We start from the raw sequence: 18,733 nt of genomic DNA on the forward strand, positions 1-18,733 counted from the left end.
TAACTATGGCATGTTTCTTAACCACTAAAGCTATGAACTTGAAATTTGGTACACATGAGATGAGTAATCCCTACGTCAATGACTCCCTACGTCATGTGACCTCAGACACCGAATTTCGATTTGATCTGATTCTTCTAAACTTGGCCACCATAAGGCCAAAAACCTAAAAAATGCAATATCATGGTTATTAGTGACTTGTTTTCAATGATATTTTTATGGTAGGTACTCCAAGCAACGATACATCACATGTCATACACATGTCATAAAAGCCAAAGGCTTTCTGTGAAGTGCTACTCTGGTTTAAAATGTGTGCGTATTCAGTAAGTTCACCACTTTTTGCTGCCAACTTTCATTGCAAGAAACTGTTTTAGGAAAAACTAGCAACTGTACTGATTACACCCTGTACAGTTTCTTTAGCCCCAATCCATAATACATAATCAAATAAAAAGGTTATTCATTCATGGCTTATGGCTAATCCCATTACCACTCTGGCTGGCCCACTGCATCTGACACCTTTGTTTGGTTATCTTAGGCAACAACAGACTCTGTCAACCTTGAAAGAAAGTTTGGGCATGTTACATAAAACCACTACCTGTCCCATTTTATATCTTGCAGTGCTTGGTTCAAGCATGCAATGCAGAACATTTGTTCTGGTAGGGTGTACATGGTTCTTCCAAAAAGAACTATCTCCAATTTTGCCTTATTTCAACATTCTGAAATAGCAAAATTATTTGTGTTTAGCATCAATGTTCTTAAAGGTGGGTATCACCATGACTGAATCTTGACATTATCTCCTTTTACAGGCAAAAGAGGTTTTGGAAGAAAGCACAACTTTCCTTTGTTTTTTTTTTGGCGGGAAAATGTATTGCCTTATGGCCCAATATGCAGGTTTCAATGGAGAGATCACTCGCAGATATCTCTGAGAACAATTTTTACAACTTCTGAACAGGTTGTCCATCATCGACCAGCTTCTGTGTCCAATTTAAAAAACCATGGCACATTTCTTAACCTCTTAATCTCATTTGACCTCCTTTTCAAGGTCGAATTTCTAGAGATGAAAAACAATATAAAAGAAAGAAAGAAGTGCACATAGGTCTAGGAAAACCCTGAATGAAAATGAGAAATTTATTTCAGCCATTGTTTTTAGGTGCTAATTTCATGACTTCTTGTAGAATTGCTGTTATTATGTGTCTGTGCAAATTCATCTTTACAGATGCTTCAAACCCTCTCCGCAATTGCAACTGAAGAATCTTGAATGACATGCCTAATCGGAACTTTTTCATGGTGTCCATTTCTTGGTCAGAACAGAAGAATCTCATCAATCTGGTCATGAGTCAGGAGGCCATGTTGGAAGCTGTGATGCAATGTGATTGGTTCCTCATGTGGATATACCATGAACTAGCCCACATTTATTTCCATAAATACAAAGGAATAAGGTCAACCTCTGCCAAAGGAAGGCAAATAATTTAAAAATTGAGAGATATAATTCAACCATAATTTTTAGGAATTTAGTGAAAGTAATGATTATACAGTACTCTTTGTGCTGTAATTACACATTTGTGCCAATTTGTAATTTCAGATGACACAACCTTGCCAGCAATTGCATTTGAAGATTCTCGTTTGATTTCCAAGAAGAAGGGTAGGTATACTCGTCTGACTGGTCAATAGAGGTGCCACTGTCAAATCTGTGTTCTCGTTGGTAAAATAAACTGAATTGTAACTTGACCCCCCACAGGGCCTCAAGAGAGTGAAAAAAATTACAGACTAAAAATCTGCAAGATATATGGAAAAAGAATGAAACGATTTATTTTGGCGTAAAGAATGCACATTACGAAACACATCTAACTGTTATCCCCATTGCAACTTCATTATGTTAACTCTTCTAAGAGATCAAAGATATTAAAACTTTCAACTTATTTATATTTTGCATATTCAAAATAAAACATTTTTACCCCAAGAAATGTTTATAAAATGCAGTAATATATTCGGTACATACATCATATAGCCATTACTAAATCATATTTTGGTCATGTAATTAAAAGAAAATTAAATGAATTGACAGTGACACTTCTATCTGCAAATCGGGCAGTTATATTCAAAAGTTGTAACCATAGTAAGATGTTGTGTTTGCGTGTGTGTGTGTCTGTGTGAGATGGGGTTGAAAAAGGGTGTGGGAGGTCTTGGGGGAGGAGGGACTCTAGTCGCTGTAGTGAGTGCTGGAAGTGTGACTGATCAATGTTGTGCTAGTTTTGTAGCTATTGTTGTTATTCTAGTTAAGAGCAGTTATCGTAGTTATCTAGCTAGTATAGTTGTTAGAGTAGTTATCATAGTTATCTAGCTAGTATAGTTGTTATTCGTGTTTCCTGCTTATCGTCTATATTAACTTATTCAGCTTTCAGTTGTCCAGGCCAGGCCAGGTGACCAATGACGATGATAGATCGGGTTCGATTCAAGCTATACGCTTGGTGTATTTGGTTATCGTGACTGGCGACTTGAGTCTATCTCATCTCATTTCCAAAGCGCGGTGGCTGGGTCCCAGGCATGCTTGCCACTTTGTTCCACGGTCCTCATCTAAGTTTCGACGGTGATGACATGGACTTAGGTTCAAGGAACGTGATCCCCTTGAGTCATTGTTGTTGATTGATGGGGGCAATAGACGGTTGCGTGTCGCTAGTCATTCAATTGGTCCCCTTGTTTTAGAGTGTTGGCGGGATAAGTCTTACGACTGTTAACAATAGTAAGCAATAGCTGGCCAGCGACCCCCTACCTGATCTCGAGGGGGATGGAATGACTGGGGAATAGGCCTGTTGTTAACCTGCGGAATTTCGTCGGACGAAATGTCAGGCGTGTCCGTGTGGGACTTGTGCTAAACCAGTTTAGTACATATGACGAAGACATTGGGCTCTTTGAATAACAACAGTGTCCTTGACCTCCTTGTGCCTCACAAAGCTAATAATATACTCCCCCTGAAATCGACAAGACGGCGATGAAGAAGGAGAGCCGGCCTCCAGCTTGTCAGCCGAGAAGACACTGGATGGACCCCAAGGATATGTTGCTGCCAATGTTGGAGCCATACAGGGTAAGCATCACTTAGTCCTCAGTTACATCTGGATTAAAAGAAACATTACAAAGATGTTAAAATTACTCCAAAAAAAGTGAAATGTGTAGTATGGGCGTTAATACGTATCAAAACAGAGGGCATGCACACTAGCTTGTTCCTGTCTTGATTATCTTACAAGATAGAGCAGGGACATTCATCCGTGAAAGGCACGTTACTACAATACGCGGCAAGGATTGCACTTTTCAAATCGAATTGCATGCGCATTAGGCAAGTGTGGTGCAGCCATTTCGAAAGTGGTGTAGCCAATTCGTGTTCCGGAGAGTGCTCTCTGGAAAACAGTTATAAATCAGATTTAGTGTGAACGCAGCATGCAGTAGAAAGACTCAGAAATTAGATAAACCCCTCAACAAAAAATATGATTCTTTTTAGGCAGCCCGATCCAACATTGTACAAGGGACACAAGGACAAGGGACACAAGGACAATGGACACAAAAGACGATGTTGCAGTCTACAGGGTGAGCATCACTTAGTCCTGGTTGATATTATATCTCCTCATGAAACAAACTTTCCAACCAGTCGTTTTTCATGTCTCCGCGACCTGGTGGCCAAGTCATGAACTTTTATCCCCGAGTGAGACCACCTAAACAAGAGTGCTCAAGTAACAGCAAAATGGGAATCTTGATCAGTTGGACAAATCATGAGTTACATCTTATGTATGGTTATTAGCAATATCAGACATAAGCATGGATATAAAAAGGAGGGTTTAAAGGAGGATGCAAGCATTGGTAACTTTACTCTTTTATTCAAAATCCTCACTTACATTGTCACTAGATGCTTGCAGTGACATCATGGTCATTGTTATGTTATCAGTCAAAACCAAACAAACGTCGAGCGTTCTAACTTTTATAGAGGTAGCCAACTTGAGAATTTTCTTCGTAGAGAACAAAGTTGGTTTTAAAGCTGAAATTTCGATCTGAACATTGACGCCCAAAGAACAGAAGTCAATCAAAGAAAAATGATTAAAAAAGAAGTAGAACTTGAAGGGCGTCATTGAAATTGATGTCAACTTATACTTAGGAATCATCCCAAATAGACTGAAGCCAAACAAATTTTTTCTTTCCTGTGAACCCTCTACCCCCTTATTATTACTAAAAACTGAAGACTCTGTCTTCAACAAATGAAATGATGATTTATGCCTGTCAAAGAGTGTGGTTGATCAGCATTTTTCCACAAGAAAATACCGTTAACCAAAGACGCTTTAGAAAATGAAACGGCCAGGGCCATTGTGCTGACCTGTCGACAGGGAACAAAATGGACTCGTACATGATGGGTGCTTTGACTTCATTGATGATTTTTTAACCTTTGCCCCCTGGTGGCCACATTTGGAATCAAATCTGGACTGTCGTTGGTCATTTGGGTCGGAATTGCCAAGAGGCATCTTTTCCCCTTAGTAATTAATATGCTGAATACGCTGAATAAAAATAGCCCTCTCCACATCGAACTTTGGTTAAGAGATGTGCTATAGTGACATTCATTGACAACAGGGACACAAAGAGCCCCCACTGATGCCAGTGCGTAAGATTAAAATTGCAACAATGTTGATATCTCGAGATGTTGAAGTTGAAGTCCTGATGAAAAAAATCTCCCCAAATGAATAAAAAATATTTAGTTTCTTTTGGCTTCAATCTATGTAGAGATTACCCTGTATTGAATAAATGTTTTTACTGTTTTCTAGGCTATGCAGATGACTGGAGATGATGGGTGTTGAGTTGACCCAATGACTTTCACCATGATCTACGATGCATACTGAAGCAAGAACGACTCTCAAAGACCCAGAAAACAACAGATGCCAACACTTCGCCCCATGATAAGATGCCTTCATACCCATCCATCGACAATTTTGGGGAGGACAGCCTAATTGACATTCATGGGGATCTTCCTGGCAGATGTTGTATGAGGAAGGATTCAATGCGTATACAGTAAGATAAAGTGGTGGCCTTAAAATTCAATATTATGATTCGCCCTAAAGCTGTTTACCAGTAAAAAGATATTTCCTTTGCTCTGGGCTGTGTTTAATGGAATTCTGAAGATTGCGTCTGAAAAAAAGGCTAAGCTAATCTTCATTGCATTCCTGCAGTTAGGCACTACTGAACTAAAATGTCTTGAAAAAGCGTGGTCATAAATGTCTTTGGACAGACAAGCAGTAATTCTATCAAAATGGCTCAAGACTTTAATCTTGGTAAACAATGGATTGACCTTGATATTTTGTTTTCCAGCCATGCTTGGATGAGGGACTGAGAGTCGGGTAGATTCAATGGATGGAATCGTCTCGCTCAGGGATATCGGCGGTGGACACTTACATCGTGTGTCATTCGAATAGACTTTAATGACAATCGAAATGATGCTCTAAGGGGACTCTGGTGACTCTAAGGACATAGAGCCCTTCTTGTTACGGAGTGTGATGCCATATCCAGCAGCCACCATTGAGCCAGCTCATCTGTTACATAATGGAAGGATGCCATCTCATACGGTAATAATATAAAAAAATCAATTTCTAATTTCTATGTCATTGCTTTGGTGTAGGCTTTAGCCTTATTTAGGGATTGTGAACAATTAAAAACATTGTAAAAGAGAAAACTTCTTAGATTGATCAGACCTCTGATATGGAGAAGTTTGCAGCTTATATATGACCTCAAGGAGGGACAGATTTGTGTCTGTTGTTGATCTTAGCAGTGCTCTCAAGAGTCCTGATGATATTTTTGGAAAGTTCACCTTATTTGTAAAAATTACCAGAAATTTGAGAATTTGAAGTAATTTGATCCCTCCTTACTTAGAAGTTTTCTCAACCTCTTCAGTGTTGTGCATGATCCCTTGTGATCTTAAGAAATGTAGAAAAAACAATCCACCTTCCCCGGAGCATTTTTGATTAATTGAATGCTGACCGGTGAACCTGCCTCTGCCAGCAATGAGAGGATAAGGGATCCTTCCGCTAACACGATAACGATAACACTATTTTTAAAGTTATCGTATCAAATAATGTGTTTCAGGTTTAGAACACATACGCTATTTCATCGCCAATGTTATTTTTGACTAACCTAACCACCAAATATCTATACGGTGAGCCCACCGTTTCATTTTCCAATTGTAATTACATCAAATACAACCATAAAAAATGGTAGCATTGGTGTTAGCGGAACGATCTCTTATCCTCTCTAATGTAATTTCAAGGCCAAACACAACCTTTGTTTAATGTGGCTGTGTCACGGCTGCTGCCATATGCGGTCAGTCAATTCAGTGCATGCTTTGTAGACTGTCCAGGCCTTTCAATTGCATAGTTTTCACACCATTTGACGGTGTAAGAGGCTGCCACATGTCTCACTAAGTAGGTCTGAAAAGTCTCAAAATGCGGGAAGGTAAAGGTTTCAAATATCTGTCCAGGAAAGGAACCACTTTGCTGGCCATAGAAATTTTTCTGAATTTACAATGAAAACTGTAGTTGAAATTGGTACTGCATGTTTTTTAGCTCACCCAGTGTGAGCTAACCATCATGGAGCGTCCATCATCTGTCGTCATCGTCGTCATTGTCCGTCAGCAGGCCACGTTTCATAACTCCCACAGGTCCATGAACCGGTCCATAAACTTCGCACTGGGCAAGACCTCCTTCCAGACCAAATTTTGTTTTGATCTAATTCTTAGTTAGGCCACCAAGGGGCAAAATGTGAAAACACAAAAACCGCTCTAGCTCCTTAAGAAATAGTCAGATGCTCAAGAAATTTCTACTGTATGTGTATCTGAGGAAGAGACATAATGTATCAGAAGGATTTTATATTTGATCTACTTTCAAGGTCACAGTGTCAAAGTTCGAAATTCTAATGATTCGTCCTTTGCTAGGGCACATTTTGTAACTACTTGGCCCTTGAACATACTTTGGAGACGCTATTTAGCCAGTTGAAGGGCACCTGTACAAAAAGCCTATATAACGTGCAACAGGCCTATGTCAGTATGTGAAACAGATGCACCAAAACCGATGTAACAAAAGGCAAGCTCTCCTTCGAGACTAAATTTTGGTTCCATTGGCCATGGGGGAGGGGAGAATCTAAAAAACACAAAACCAGCTCCTCCTCCTTAACAAATGGCCAAATTCTCATAAAATTTTTAGTTTCTGTGTATCTGATGATGAAACATATTTTTTCAGTCGGACTTTGATTTGATTGACCTCCTTGTCAAGGTCACCAAGGTCAAAGTTCAGAGATGAACACTTTTGTCCATCAGCAGCGCGAGCTTTGTAACCACTGAGTGGGGCCTTTGACCTGAAACTATGCACAGAGGGAAAGATCTCCTATCCCAGCAAATTTTTGGTCTAATATGGTACTTGGGCTAATACATGTCTGGCATTCAAACTTGAGGAAACCCCTCTCTATCCATGAAAATCATCAATTGGCCACTGATGACAAACTTTGATTACCTCTACTTTTTAATGTCACATATCAAATAATGACACTGTAGGAACCCAGGTGAGCACATGGACTATTTCATGTGGTGTTGGAGATATTCATTTGAATGGTAACAAAAAAAAACAACTTTATTGACATATACAGTAGAACCTCCCTATTAAGGACACCCTCGGGACTGACAAGTGCTGTCCTTAGTAGAGAGGTATCCTGATAAGAGAGGTCAAATTCAATGGAAACAACCAATGTGGGACCAAAACTAGTGTTCTTTTAGAGAGGTTGTCCTGAATAGAGAGGTGTCCGCTAAGGGAGGTTCCACTGTATGATAACAGTCGCCTAAGGTATAGAATATTGCTCAAAAGTTCTTCTGTCACGCCCTAAACTCCTGGGGCAGTCTATTGCTTCAATTTATCCTGGTTGGATCTCCTCAGGGACTGCCACAAATAGTGAGAATTCGTGCGGCTGGACGATTAGCCAATGGACATTGCTGTAACGAAACTGTAAGGGCATTTTCTGTCATCAAATCAGAATGCTCAGCGCATATCGCTATGGCATAAATAATGGCGCAGCTGCTATTCATACACTTCATTTCTCCCGTGGTTTTATTGGTATGCATACGCACTGCTTTGTATCGTTAGTTGACCTACATGTGAATAAACAACGAACAAATTGAATCAATGTAAAGATCTTTGCACATGATCTCCGGTTACAGAAGCTAACTTGGAATACAACTACTTTGAACTTTATTCGTGCTTATTAGCGAAAATTAATCAAAATGTTATTCCAACTACAGCACCCCTTCAAGCCAGCCTGTCAATTCGTTGAGGTCATCGGTACAAATGAAAGCTTACCACTTGACTTATCGCAGTGGTTAGGGTGAGAGATGAGGCACCGTCCACTGCGTCTGGAGTGTATCAGGCCCTGGCTCCACCCAAACCTATTATTTTGAGGGCAGTTGGCTTGAAAATGATGAATCACCCTGAGTATGAAATCGACTGGTTACTACATGTACTTCTGTTATCGAGTCAGAGTGCATGAGACCATCATTACCAGGTCTATCAATATGGTTTGGACCATCCAGCATAATCTGTTGGCTGATACTGATGCGTTCTCAATTTTAGCATCCAGATTTTCTGAGATTGGCTCATTTGGTGATATTGGGGAAAGACCCGAGAAAGGCAATTTTTCACAGTATTGTAACGAAATAGATGTCAATAAAGTTGGTGCTTTATCATTTCTGTTCTAATCTTAACCTCACTATCGTTGAAACTAAGGCGTTCCAGTGTATCATATATTTTTCTGATGATGGTGTGCACTTACGAATATAATATTATGTTGTCTGTTTCTTTTCAGGAGATGAGCCATCCCACAGGAGGGAGGAGGATGTTGCTGAGCCAGCGCATCTCTACCATGCTCCCGTCGCTGTCAAGGAGGTTCGATTTTTGTCACCGTAGGCCTTACCCTTTTATTGCAATATCTGATTGAAAGGTGATTTGATAAAAATCCTGATATTTTAGTTCCTGATTGCGAGAGGGCAATTATTTGCCTTCTTTCGGGCAATGATAAAACTCTTGCCATCGCTCAAAATCGTACCCATTTAAAGAAGAATTTAGAAAATGGGGGGAAGGGGGTAATAAGGTAACCAGGGCATGTCACAAGCCCAGAAATTATTTTCAAGCAAGATTGATGAGAAAAATCAAAATGTGGAGGGGATGTTCTGACTAACAGGACAGCCAACAGGGTAAGTTGGTACCCAAACAAAACATTTGCAATAGCCTAGGGTTCATTGGAACCCTACAGGCTGCTTCAGATTTGTTTCAAGCAAAAAAGATCTTTCTGCTTAAAAAATCACCGAATTCATCAGATATTGTTTTTGATTATGTCCATCACATGAGACATGGGGTTCACATGACATTCGCTTTGCTCTGACCCCAGGCAAAGCGAATGAACATGTGTGTCTTGATGGAACTGTAGGCCTTTTTGCTGTTTCTTGATCTCTTCAGTACCACAGAATCCACCGACATTTAAACACCACCTGGGCCAAGGCGCCAAAGATCCTTCGTATCATTGGCTGGCTCAGTTGCTCAGTGTCTTTACCTTCATACTTGAGACAACTGACCAACAACAAAAATCTGGTGAATTTTATTTCCTAGTCACTTTTTAATCAATACCTGTGAACAAAAAAATCACGGGATGCAAAACATCTTTTCACCAATTTAACTGATAAGCTTTGTCAATAAAACTATTGTTTTAAAATAGTTAATGTTAAAATATTAAGATATTAAACTATTGAAATAGAAATGTGTCAATAAAACTATTGTTTTATTGAAACTTATCCGAATAAGACTGGTTCTTGATCCTACCTATAGCGGTCTTACAGGAAAGAATCTTAGTCTTTTTCTTTGTTTTGATTCAAGAAGACTTTCATTGCGAGAGCATGATTATCATGTTCTGGAGGTTATGAAAGATATTATTTTGCCCCATCAAGAACATTTTTAATGGACTTGGTACTGAATGATTTGAGAAAAGTGTAACGTCAATTTGTAAGACGTTTTATATTGTCATATATGTATGTAATTATATTTGTAATGCATGTAAATCTTGTAACAAAGAACCAGGCAGACCAACATCCAGTCTTGCCAGGTCAAAGCTACCTCTTTTGTCATGCAAATACATGTCACCTCTGCTCCTTTTGTCATGCTAATTGGCAGCCTCTGTCCAGTTCCTGGCCATGAGAAATGTGGTTCTTTTGTTATTCAAATTGGGCCCTAAACCTGTTTAGTCATGGATTAATGAGAGCAAGTGACCTTACCTATTGTTCACTGAACATGGCTCAACTTAAGTCACAATAGGTTTTAAAAGATGTACAAAAGCTAAAACTTGTATATGAAGAATGCATGCAGAGGTTGGCTCATTGTTGGAATTGTTGAGTCATCTCGTGTAAGATCTCTATTCAGCAGTGTCTTTTTTGGACAATTTAAAGGAGGAGAACATGTGTGATAGTACAATGTTTGATAGTACAATTATCTCCATGTCTCGTCCTTTAAAGGGCATTGGAGTGGTACAGTGACTATAATCGATGTAATGTACATGTATGAAGTCATTATGGTCGTAATCGCTGTGCCTGTCACCTGTGTTATGGAGTTGACGACTCCCTCCTATTGCGTAGGTTTTCTCCCGTTGAAACGGTTTTCCTCCTACACTGACTTTCCAAGTTGTCTTGTGAGGATAATTCTTGAAATGTGCAACAATAAATAATTTTCAAAAGAAAATGATTTCTATTTGCTTTTCTTCTTTACATGCCTGGTGGTGCTCCGACACTTCAACTAGTATTGTTTTAAATATTGTCATGCATTTAAACCAACAAACTGGTGACCCAATAATGGGATGTTCAGCACGTGATACATTGAATGGGTTTTTGTTTGAATCAAAATCTATCAGATGACCACAATCATTGTATGGTTTACATTAAATTCACATTGAATGGTTTACGATAATTAGTATGAATCAATATTTCTCAGATCACCTAAATCACTTTCACATTGAATGGTTTTTCACCAGTATGACTATGAATTCATGTTGCCAAGTTCAGATGGCCACAATCATTTGAGTTCACATTGAATGGTTTATCTCGTCAAGATGCTACAGGTCCTGAGAAGCAATAAACAATATAAGACATTTGTGAAGGACTCTATGATTTGAGGGACTATCTTTCACTTTACACCACCCATGCACTATGTACCATCAATGGCAGGATCAATCTTGACACTAGAGGCGCTGATTTCGTTCTTCACAACGTGTGGTCATCCCCATCTATTAATAGACTTCAGCCCCAGTGACGTCTAGGACAAATCCCAAAACGAGGCCCAAGTTATGACTTTTGAACACCCACTTTACGCACTTTCCCATGTTTACTTATTCATATCTTGCATGTAATTATTATAAGCCCCCCTTCTTTGGGACGAAGTATGGTCTGAGCGGATAGAGGCTAATTCGTATTTCCCACGTTATTAACTAATGGTGGCGTCACCTGTTATTTCGAGAAGAACTCCGACATCCCTCGAAGTGCGAGTCGAGGATGTAACAATTCGCGGTTTCTCAGTGCTGCCCTCAACACCTGGTGAAGAGATGAGAAACTAAATAGCACATGTTTTCAAAATGGCAGCCTCTAGCAAAAGGAAATCCTCCAGCATTTTACCCGCTTCTTTGTCGCTAGAGAGCGACCAACAGAGAGAATTTGAACAGAGGGTTAAAGATATTCGTGAAAAGGTTGGTGGAAATTCGGAGACAACTGAAACCCGGTCCGGAGCAACTGCAGAATTGCAGGGATACACTGCTAAAATGTAGGAAGTGTACATAAATGTACAGAGGGAGAGTGTACATAGAAGATAATGTACAGAGCCACTACTGTCCCGGTACATAAATCATTAAATGTACAAAGGAGAGTGTACATAGATAATGTACAGAGCTACTACTGTCCCTGCTATTCTGTAGTTAGGCCCCCCCCCCCCCCCCCCCCCGGTCCGTATTTACCAAGAAACCAAATTTCTGGATATGATTATCATATCCAGAAATTTGGTTTCTTTGATAAATTTTCTCAATATGCTGTGTGTTTTGTAATGAATGGACATGTACTACAATACACCATGACCATGCACTGCACATAGGTGCAGTGTCATGTTTAGGCTATATATTTCTGATACTATAATGTTGAGAAATGTGCTTTTGTCAAAGAGCATTTGCGTGCTTTGTCATTGCTATTGACATTTCAAATGAAAACATAGGGGCGTACCTATCTTAGCCTTGACTAAGGGTACATGTAATACTCTCTGAGATTGCAAGCTTAAATTACGTGATTTCTTCTGAATTTCAGGTGCGAACTGGGAGCAAAAGAGGAGTCCTTTACGTTGGTCACATCCCTCATGGATTCTTTGAGAATCAGATGCGGAACTTCTTCAAACAGTTCGGAAAAGTGACACGACTGCGTCTATCTCGAAGTAAACGCACAGGAGGGAGCAAGGGCTATGGTTTCGTTGAGTTTGAGTATGCTGAAGTGGCCAAGGTTGCCGCTGATACCATGAATAATTATCTCATGTTTGAGAAACTGTTAAAATGTGAGTGATTAAGACTTGTTGCTATTGCTAAATTTTTTACTCATGTTAATAAAGGGACAATATAGGCAACAGCTGGGCAGCAGGCAAGATAAAGTAAAACAAAGTGGCCAATAGGGGTCTCTCACATCTCACAGTACGTCGAAATGATTCACGCTTGTACGAGGAATGTATTTAGAGTCTGACATGACCAAGGGACCTTACTGTGTATACTAGTCACTTGAAGATAGCCAAATTAGCCTCCCTGATCCTGCCTATAGTCCCCCTTTAAAAACTAGGGTCAAAAGGAAGCTGAGCTTTTGGTGTGTTCCAGTATATTGAGCATGCTGCATTTGTTTGATTGTAATGCTCTATTTCAAAATGTTTTGAAATTGAGCATGTTATGCTGTATTTGTTTGATTGAGATGCTCAATTTCAAAATGATTTGAAATTGAGCATGTTATGCTGTATTTGTTTGATTGAGATGCTCAATTTCAAGATGTGATGTGCAGTTACATGTAAATATAGCAGCAGCTAGTAAAAGCAAAACATGACTTGGGTATAAGGCCATGGGAATGATTAATCCTGTTTACCGTCCGAGAGATTTAAAAAGATGATGAGGCTTTTTTTCATTTTTCATTATTCATCATATCGGTTTACAGTCTGATTTACTGGTCAAAACACGCGATTCAGCAAGTTCCAGTAAATGGAAATCAGGTCGGTCATCAACATGAGGCATTGAAAAAATGTCATTATTATAATGAAGAGCCTGCCCTGCCAAGTTTTTATTGTGTTTTTCAATCATTTAAGGTAAAGATGAACCACTGGAAAGATTATTTAAATAAAAAAATGATGGCAACAATAAAATAAATAGATTTTTAAAAAAATGAAAATATTTCATGTTCGCTCAGAACCCATGCGGGAGGTGGACGGTAAACAGGATTAATAATTCCCATGGCCTAAACAAAACTCATTCAGGGTCATTGAGGGAAACTTCGAAGTCTAAAATTTATCATTACTACAGTTCGTCTCAATTCTGTGATACTTCATTGGCAATCTTTAAAACCATATTACTTAATCAATATTTCTTGATCACAGGCGAATTCATGCCCCCTGAAAAAGTCCACGAAAGCATTTTCAAAGGTGCTGATAGAAAATTTCAGAAGCCACGAGCACACATTCTGGCCATCGACCGCCACAACAAACCAAAGACGGAAATTAAACAGAAGAAGGGTGAAAGGAAGCTAAAAAAGAAAATCAATAAGAAATTCAACAAATTGGCAGCGATGGGCATCAGTTATTCTGTGGATATCCACATGGTATGTATGGTGCGTCGGCATGATATCTGACAAGGCTTGGCCAAAAAAAGGCACAGCTTGTAAAAAAACTGGGTGCAGCACCCTGCTTTGGCTGCTGATGAAACATGGCTGCACCATTAAGGAAACTTGCGAAAAGGAAGGGTTTGCGCCCTGCTTAAACTCTTTAGCTAAAAAAACTAATGTTTTCGTAATTATCTCTGGACAACTTCCAGGGAGGAAACAATTTTAGAAAAGAAGTTGATCTTGAAGGAGCAGTGCAAACTCGTAACCAATGCTTTACTTTCAAGTTGGAGTCTTCTTCACAATCTTTATATTCATATGGCCATCACATGAGAACTAGGTGTTCAATATAGGTAACAGGACCGGTCATTATGAAACTATTCCGGAATGGAGAACATCATTAGTTTTCTGTGGGCCCCTATTTGCATTTTACTGTAAGAGACAAGCGTTACTCTTCCTTAGACCATGATATGATTTTGATTTTATTTTCAGGCCGAGGGAAAAACTACGACAATGACTGTCAAGAATGCAGTCGAAAAAGATACTGACGTTGATGTAAAAGAAAACACAACAAATAAACCAGTAGAAAACAAGACAGTAAAAGCATTGAAAGGGCCGGTAGAAAAGAAGGGAGTAAAAACACTGAAGGAATCGGTAGAAAAGAAAGGGGTAAAAGCACTAACGAAATCTCCTGCCGTAAAAAAATCAGTCAAAAATGTTGGAGTGAAGGCGGCGACGAAGACACCAGAAGTTCCAGCCAGACGACGGATGAGTGAGCGATTGAAAAAGGCTGCTGTGGGAGTGAAGGACAGTCCTGTTTGTGTGGAGAAAACAGTAAATGCTAGTGCAAGTAAAAAGGTGGCAAAAAGATGAAAGACATTAATCGGTTTTGTTGACTTTCAATAAGATTCCTAAAAAGGTCAACCTGGGTAGTTGGACATCTATTTTAATCTTAATTATTGCTGATTAAAAGATTCAAAGATATCATTAAATATCAAACAATAATTCATGGACCAGCTGTCCATGCATTAGCAGTTGTTCCTTCTCACACTGAGGATTGTACGATAATCAATCATAAATGTTGGTACTTGAAGTGCCAATGTTTTTTGTGTCTTCACCCTGGCCTTTAGACCCTTTTATCTGTGTCCCAATGTCGTGGAAGTGTCTGCCATGAGTGGTCTTCCATTCTACTTGAATAAACATGTAAAACTACTTGGGATTTATCTTTTCTGTGACAGAAGTTACATCTCCTTGGTATCTTTAGAGATCCTGAATTGTTTGTGCAGTTCTCCTCTACCTTTCTTGCACAACCCGGAGAAAAAATGTTAGTTTTGTACTTGTGTTCTTTGAAGACCTCCGATTGCTCTGTATATGGTAGCCGAGATGTGCCAACCAACTTCGACAGTGTCACAACCAGTCGTTGTTAAATGACTGACATCAACAAGCGGACAATGTCACAATTAGAAATTGTGCAGTCGCAGACAGCAACAACTTGGACAATATGTCACAACCAGATGCGTGGTTGTAGATGTCTTCGTCTAATGAGAGACAACATCCACACAACCAGATATCTCTGTCATTGTACATCCATTTCCCGTGAGACGAGGATGAAATCACAACCAGGTCTGGAGGGGTGGCTTTGCAGACTCCATTCCAGTACATTTCGTCATCCTGATCGTCTTTCCTTCATTGGGCGATAAGACGAGGCTGGTCCACTGCGTCTGGAGTGTACATAGCAGTGCGCACAGTGTCACAACCAATGGCCATGAAAACTTCAGTCCTGCTTGCCTGAGACCAGCTTGTACAATGTCACAACCAGCCAGTATGGCTTAGAGTTTATTCGCTCTTGTGTGTAAGCTAATGCAGTGTCACAACCAATGGCAAAGACCACATACATATGTATCAGTGTCGTCAAAATAGTCTTTATGAATTCTTGGTGTCGTCGTCTTATGTCTTATAGCTTCTTACATGAGATGGTTTGCACATCTATGCTGGTTTATCGGTTTATCAGTGTCATCAAAATGGTCTTCATGAATTCTTGGTGTCGTCGTCTTATGACTTATAGCTTCTTACATGAGATGGTTTGCACATCTATGCTGGTTAATCGACGACTACGATATAACAAGAGCTTGTGTCTCAGCAGCATTATGCACCGCAGGCTATAACGAATGAGAAATACATCATTCGTCTTTGCGTCTTTGTGACGCAGTTAGAGGGCTTGAGGACATACAACATCCGTCTTATCAAGGCTTCCTTTCATTTGTAGGAAGAAACAACTGTCTTGCTTTCGAGAAAGGAACGACAGGCTTTCTTTCATTTGTGGGAAGAAACGACTGCCTGTCTTTGCTCTTAGGATGAAAAGACAGACTTTCTTTCATTTATAGGAAGAAACGACTGTATTTCTTTGCTTTGGAGGAAGAAATGACAGGCTTTCTTTCATTTGCAGGAAGAAAAGACTGTATTTCTTTGCTTTGGAGGAAGAAATGACAGGCTTTTTTCATTTGCAGGAAGAAACGATTGCCTTTCTTTGCTTTGGAGGAAGAAATGACAGACTTTCTTTCATTTGTACGAAGAAACGACTGCATTTCTTTGCTTTGGAGGAAGAAATGACAGGCTTTCTTTCATTTGCAGGAAGAAACGACTGCCTTTCTTTGCTTTGGAGGAAGAAATGACAGGCTTTTTTCATTTGCAGGAAGAAACGACTGCCTTTCTTTGCTTTGGAGGAAGAAATGACAGGCTTTCTTTCATTTGTACGAAGAAACGACTGCATTTCTTAGCTTTGGAGGAAGAAATGACAGGCTTTCTTTCATTTACAAGAAGAAACGACGCCTTTATTCTTTGCTTTGGAGGAAGAAATGACAGGCTTTCTTTCGTTTGTAGGAAAAAACGACTGCGTTTCTATGCTTTGGAGGAAGAAATGACAGGCTTTCTTTCATTTAGAGGAAGAAACGACTGCCTTTCTTTGCTTTGGAGGAAGAAATGACAGACTTTCTTTGATTTGTACGAAGAAACGACTGCCTTTCTTTGCTTCGGAGGAAGAAATGACAGGCTTTTTTCATTTGCAGGAAGAAACGACTGCCTTTATTTACTGCTTTGGAGGAAGAAATGGCAGGCTTTCTTTCATTTGTACGAAGAAACGACTGCCTTTCTTTGCTTTGGAGGAAGAAATGACAGGCTTTCTTTCATTTACAGGAAGAAACGACTGCCTTTCTTTGCTTTGGAGGAAGAAATGATAGGCTTTCTTTCATTTGTAGGAAGAAATGGCTGCGTTTCTATGCCTTGGAGGAAGAAATGACAGGCTTTCTTTCATATACAGGAATAAACGACTGATCGTCTTTCCTTCATTGGGTGATAAGACGAGGCTCGTCCACTGCGATACGAGTGTACATAGTGCGCAGTGTCACAACCAATGGACATGAAAACCTCAGTCCAGCGTGCCTGAGACCAGCTAGTACAATGGCACAACCAGCCATTATGACTAAGACTTTATTCGCCCTTGTGTGTAAGATCCATACTGCAGGGTCACAACCAATGGCAAAGACCACATACATGTACATGTATATCAGTGTCGTCAACAGTAGTTTTTATGCATTCTTGGTGTCGTCGTCTTATGTCTTATAGCTTCATACATGAGAGGGTTTGCACATCTATGCTGGTTTATCGAAGACTATAATATAAGAAGCGTTTGTGTCTCAGCAACATTATGCACTGCATGCTATAACGAATGAGAAATACACCATGCGTCCTTACGTCCTTGAGACGCAGTTAGAGGCCTTGAGGACACACAACATCCGTCCTATCCAGGATTTCTTTCATTGTAGGAAGAAGGAACTGTTTTGCTCTCGAGAAAGCAACGACAGGCTTTCTTTCATTGGTAGGAGGAAACGACTACCTTTCTTTGCTCTGGAGGATGAAAAGACAGACTTTCTTTCATTGATAGGAAGAAACAACTGTTTTTCTTTCTATTCGAGGACGAAACGACTGCCTTTCTATGCCTTTCAAGGAAGAAATTACAGGTTTTCTTTCATTTACAGGACGAAACGACTGCCTTTCTTTGCTTTGGAGGAAGAAGAACTGCTTTTCTTTCATTTACAGGATGGAACTATCGCCTGTTTTGCTTTGGAGGAAGAAATGACAAACTTTCTTTCATTTACAGGAAGAAACGACTGCCTTTCTTTGCTTTGGAGGAAGAAGAACTGCTTTTCTTTCATTTACAGGATGGAACTATCGCCTGTTTTGCTTTGGAGGAAGAAATGACAGGCTTTCTTTCATTTACAGGAATAAACGACTGATCGTCTTTCCTTCATTTGGCGATAAGACGAGGCTGGTCCACTGCGATCCGGGTGTACATAGTGCGCAGTGTCACAACCAATGGCCATGAAAACTTCAGTCCTGCGTGCCTTAGACCAGCTAGTGCAATGTCACAACCAGCCATTATGACTAAGACTTTATTCGCCCTTGTGTGTAAGCTGCATACTGCAGTGTCACAACCAATGGCATAGACCACATACATGTATATCAGTGTCGTAGTGCGCAGTGTCACAACCAATGGCCATGAAAACTTCAGTCCTGCGTGCCTGAGACCAGCTAGTACAATGGCACAACCAGCCATTATGACTAAGACGTCATTCGCCCCTGTGTGTTTTAAAGCTACATAGTGCAGTGTCACAACCAATGGCAAATACCAACAAACATGTATATCAGTGTCGTCAAGAATAGTCTTTATGAATTCTTGGTTTCGTCTAATGTCTGCTTGACAACTGTCTTGATTTCGAGAAAGGAACGTCATGCTTTCTTTGCTTTGGAGGAAAA

At 39.9% G+C, this 18,733-nt stretch overlaps 1 protein-coding gene and 1 long non-coding RNA gene across 2 annotated transcripts; both read left to right on the forward strand.

The window, feature by feature from the left end:
• Positions 1-1,578: 1,578 nt before the first annotated feature.
• Positions 1,579-10,753, forward strand: LOC135498260 (uncharacterized). The gene is made up of 6 exons (XR_010449037.1): positions 1,579-1,639; positions 2,393-3,079; positions 3,491-3,576; positions 4,797-5,040; positions 5,338-5,591; positions 8,866-10,753. It is a non-coding gene; the product is annotated as an uncharacterized LOC135498260 (long non-coding RNA).
• Positions 10,754-11,650: 897 nt separating this feature from the next.
• On the forward strand, positions 11,651-15,133 carry LOC135497970 (MKI67 FHA domain-interacting nucleolar phosphoprotein-like). Its single transcript, XM_064788040.1, has 4 exons — positions 11,651-11,781; positions 12,386-12,626; positions 13,701-13,921; positions 14,414-15,133. Exons 1-4 carry the CDS (start codon positions 11,671-11,673, stop codon positions 14,792-14,794), a joined length of 954 nt encoding a protein of 317 aa, XP_064644110.1. The 5' UTR covers positions 11,651-11,670; the 3' UTR covers positions 14,795-15,133.
• The last annotated feature ends 3,600 nt before the right edge of the window (positions 15,134-18,733 follow it).

The sequence above is a fragment of the Lineus longissimus genome, chromosome 13 (genome assembly GCF_910592395.1).
Source record: "Lineus longissimus chromosome 13, tnLinLong1.2, whole genome shotgun sequence".
In the NCBI taxonomy this organism is placed as follows: domain Eukaryota; kingdom Metazoa; phylum Nemertea; class Pilidiophora; order Heteronemertea; family Lineidae; genus Lineus; species Lineus longissimus.

Bases quoted from the DNA above. Each gene is read 5' to 3' on its own strand.
- LOC135497970 (XM_064788040.1), top strand. From the start codon at position 11,671: ATGGCAGCCTCTAGCAAAAGGAAATCCTCCAGCATTTTACCCGCTTCT. The intron at 11,782-12,385 runs GTTGGTGGAAAT...TCTGAATTTCAG, and splicing joins TTAAAGATATTCGTGAAAAG to GTGCGAACTGGGAGCAAAAG. The intron at 12,627-13,700 runs GTGAGTGATTAA...TCTTGATCACAG, and splicing joins GTTTGAGAAACTGTTAAAAT to GCGAATTCATGCCCCCTGAA.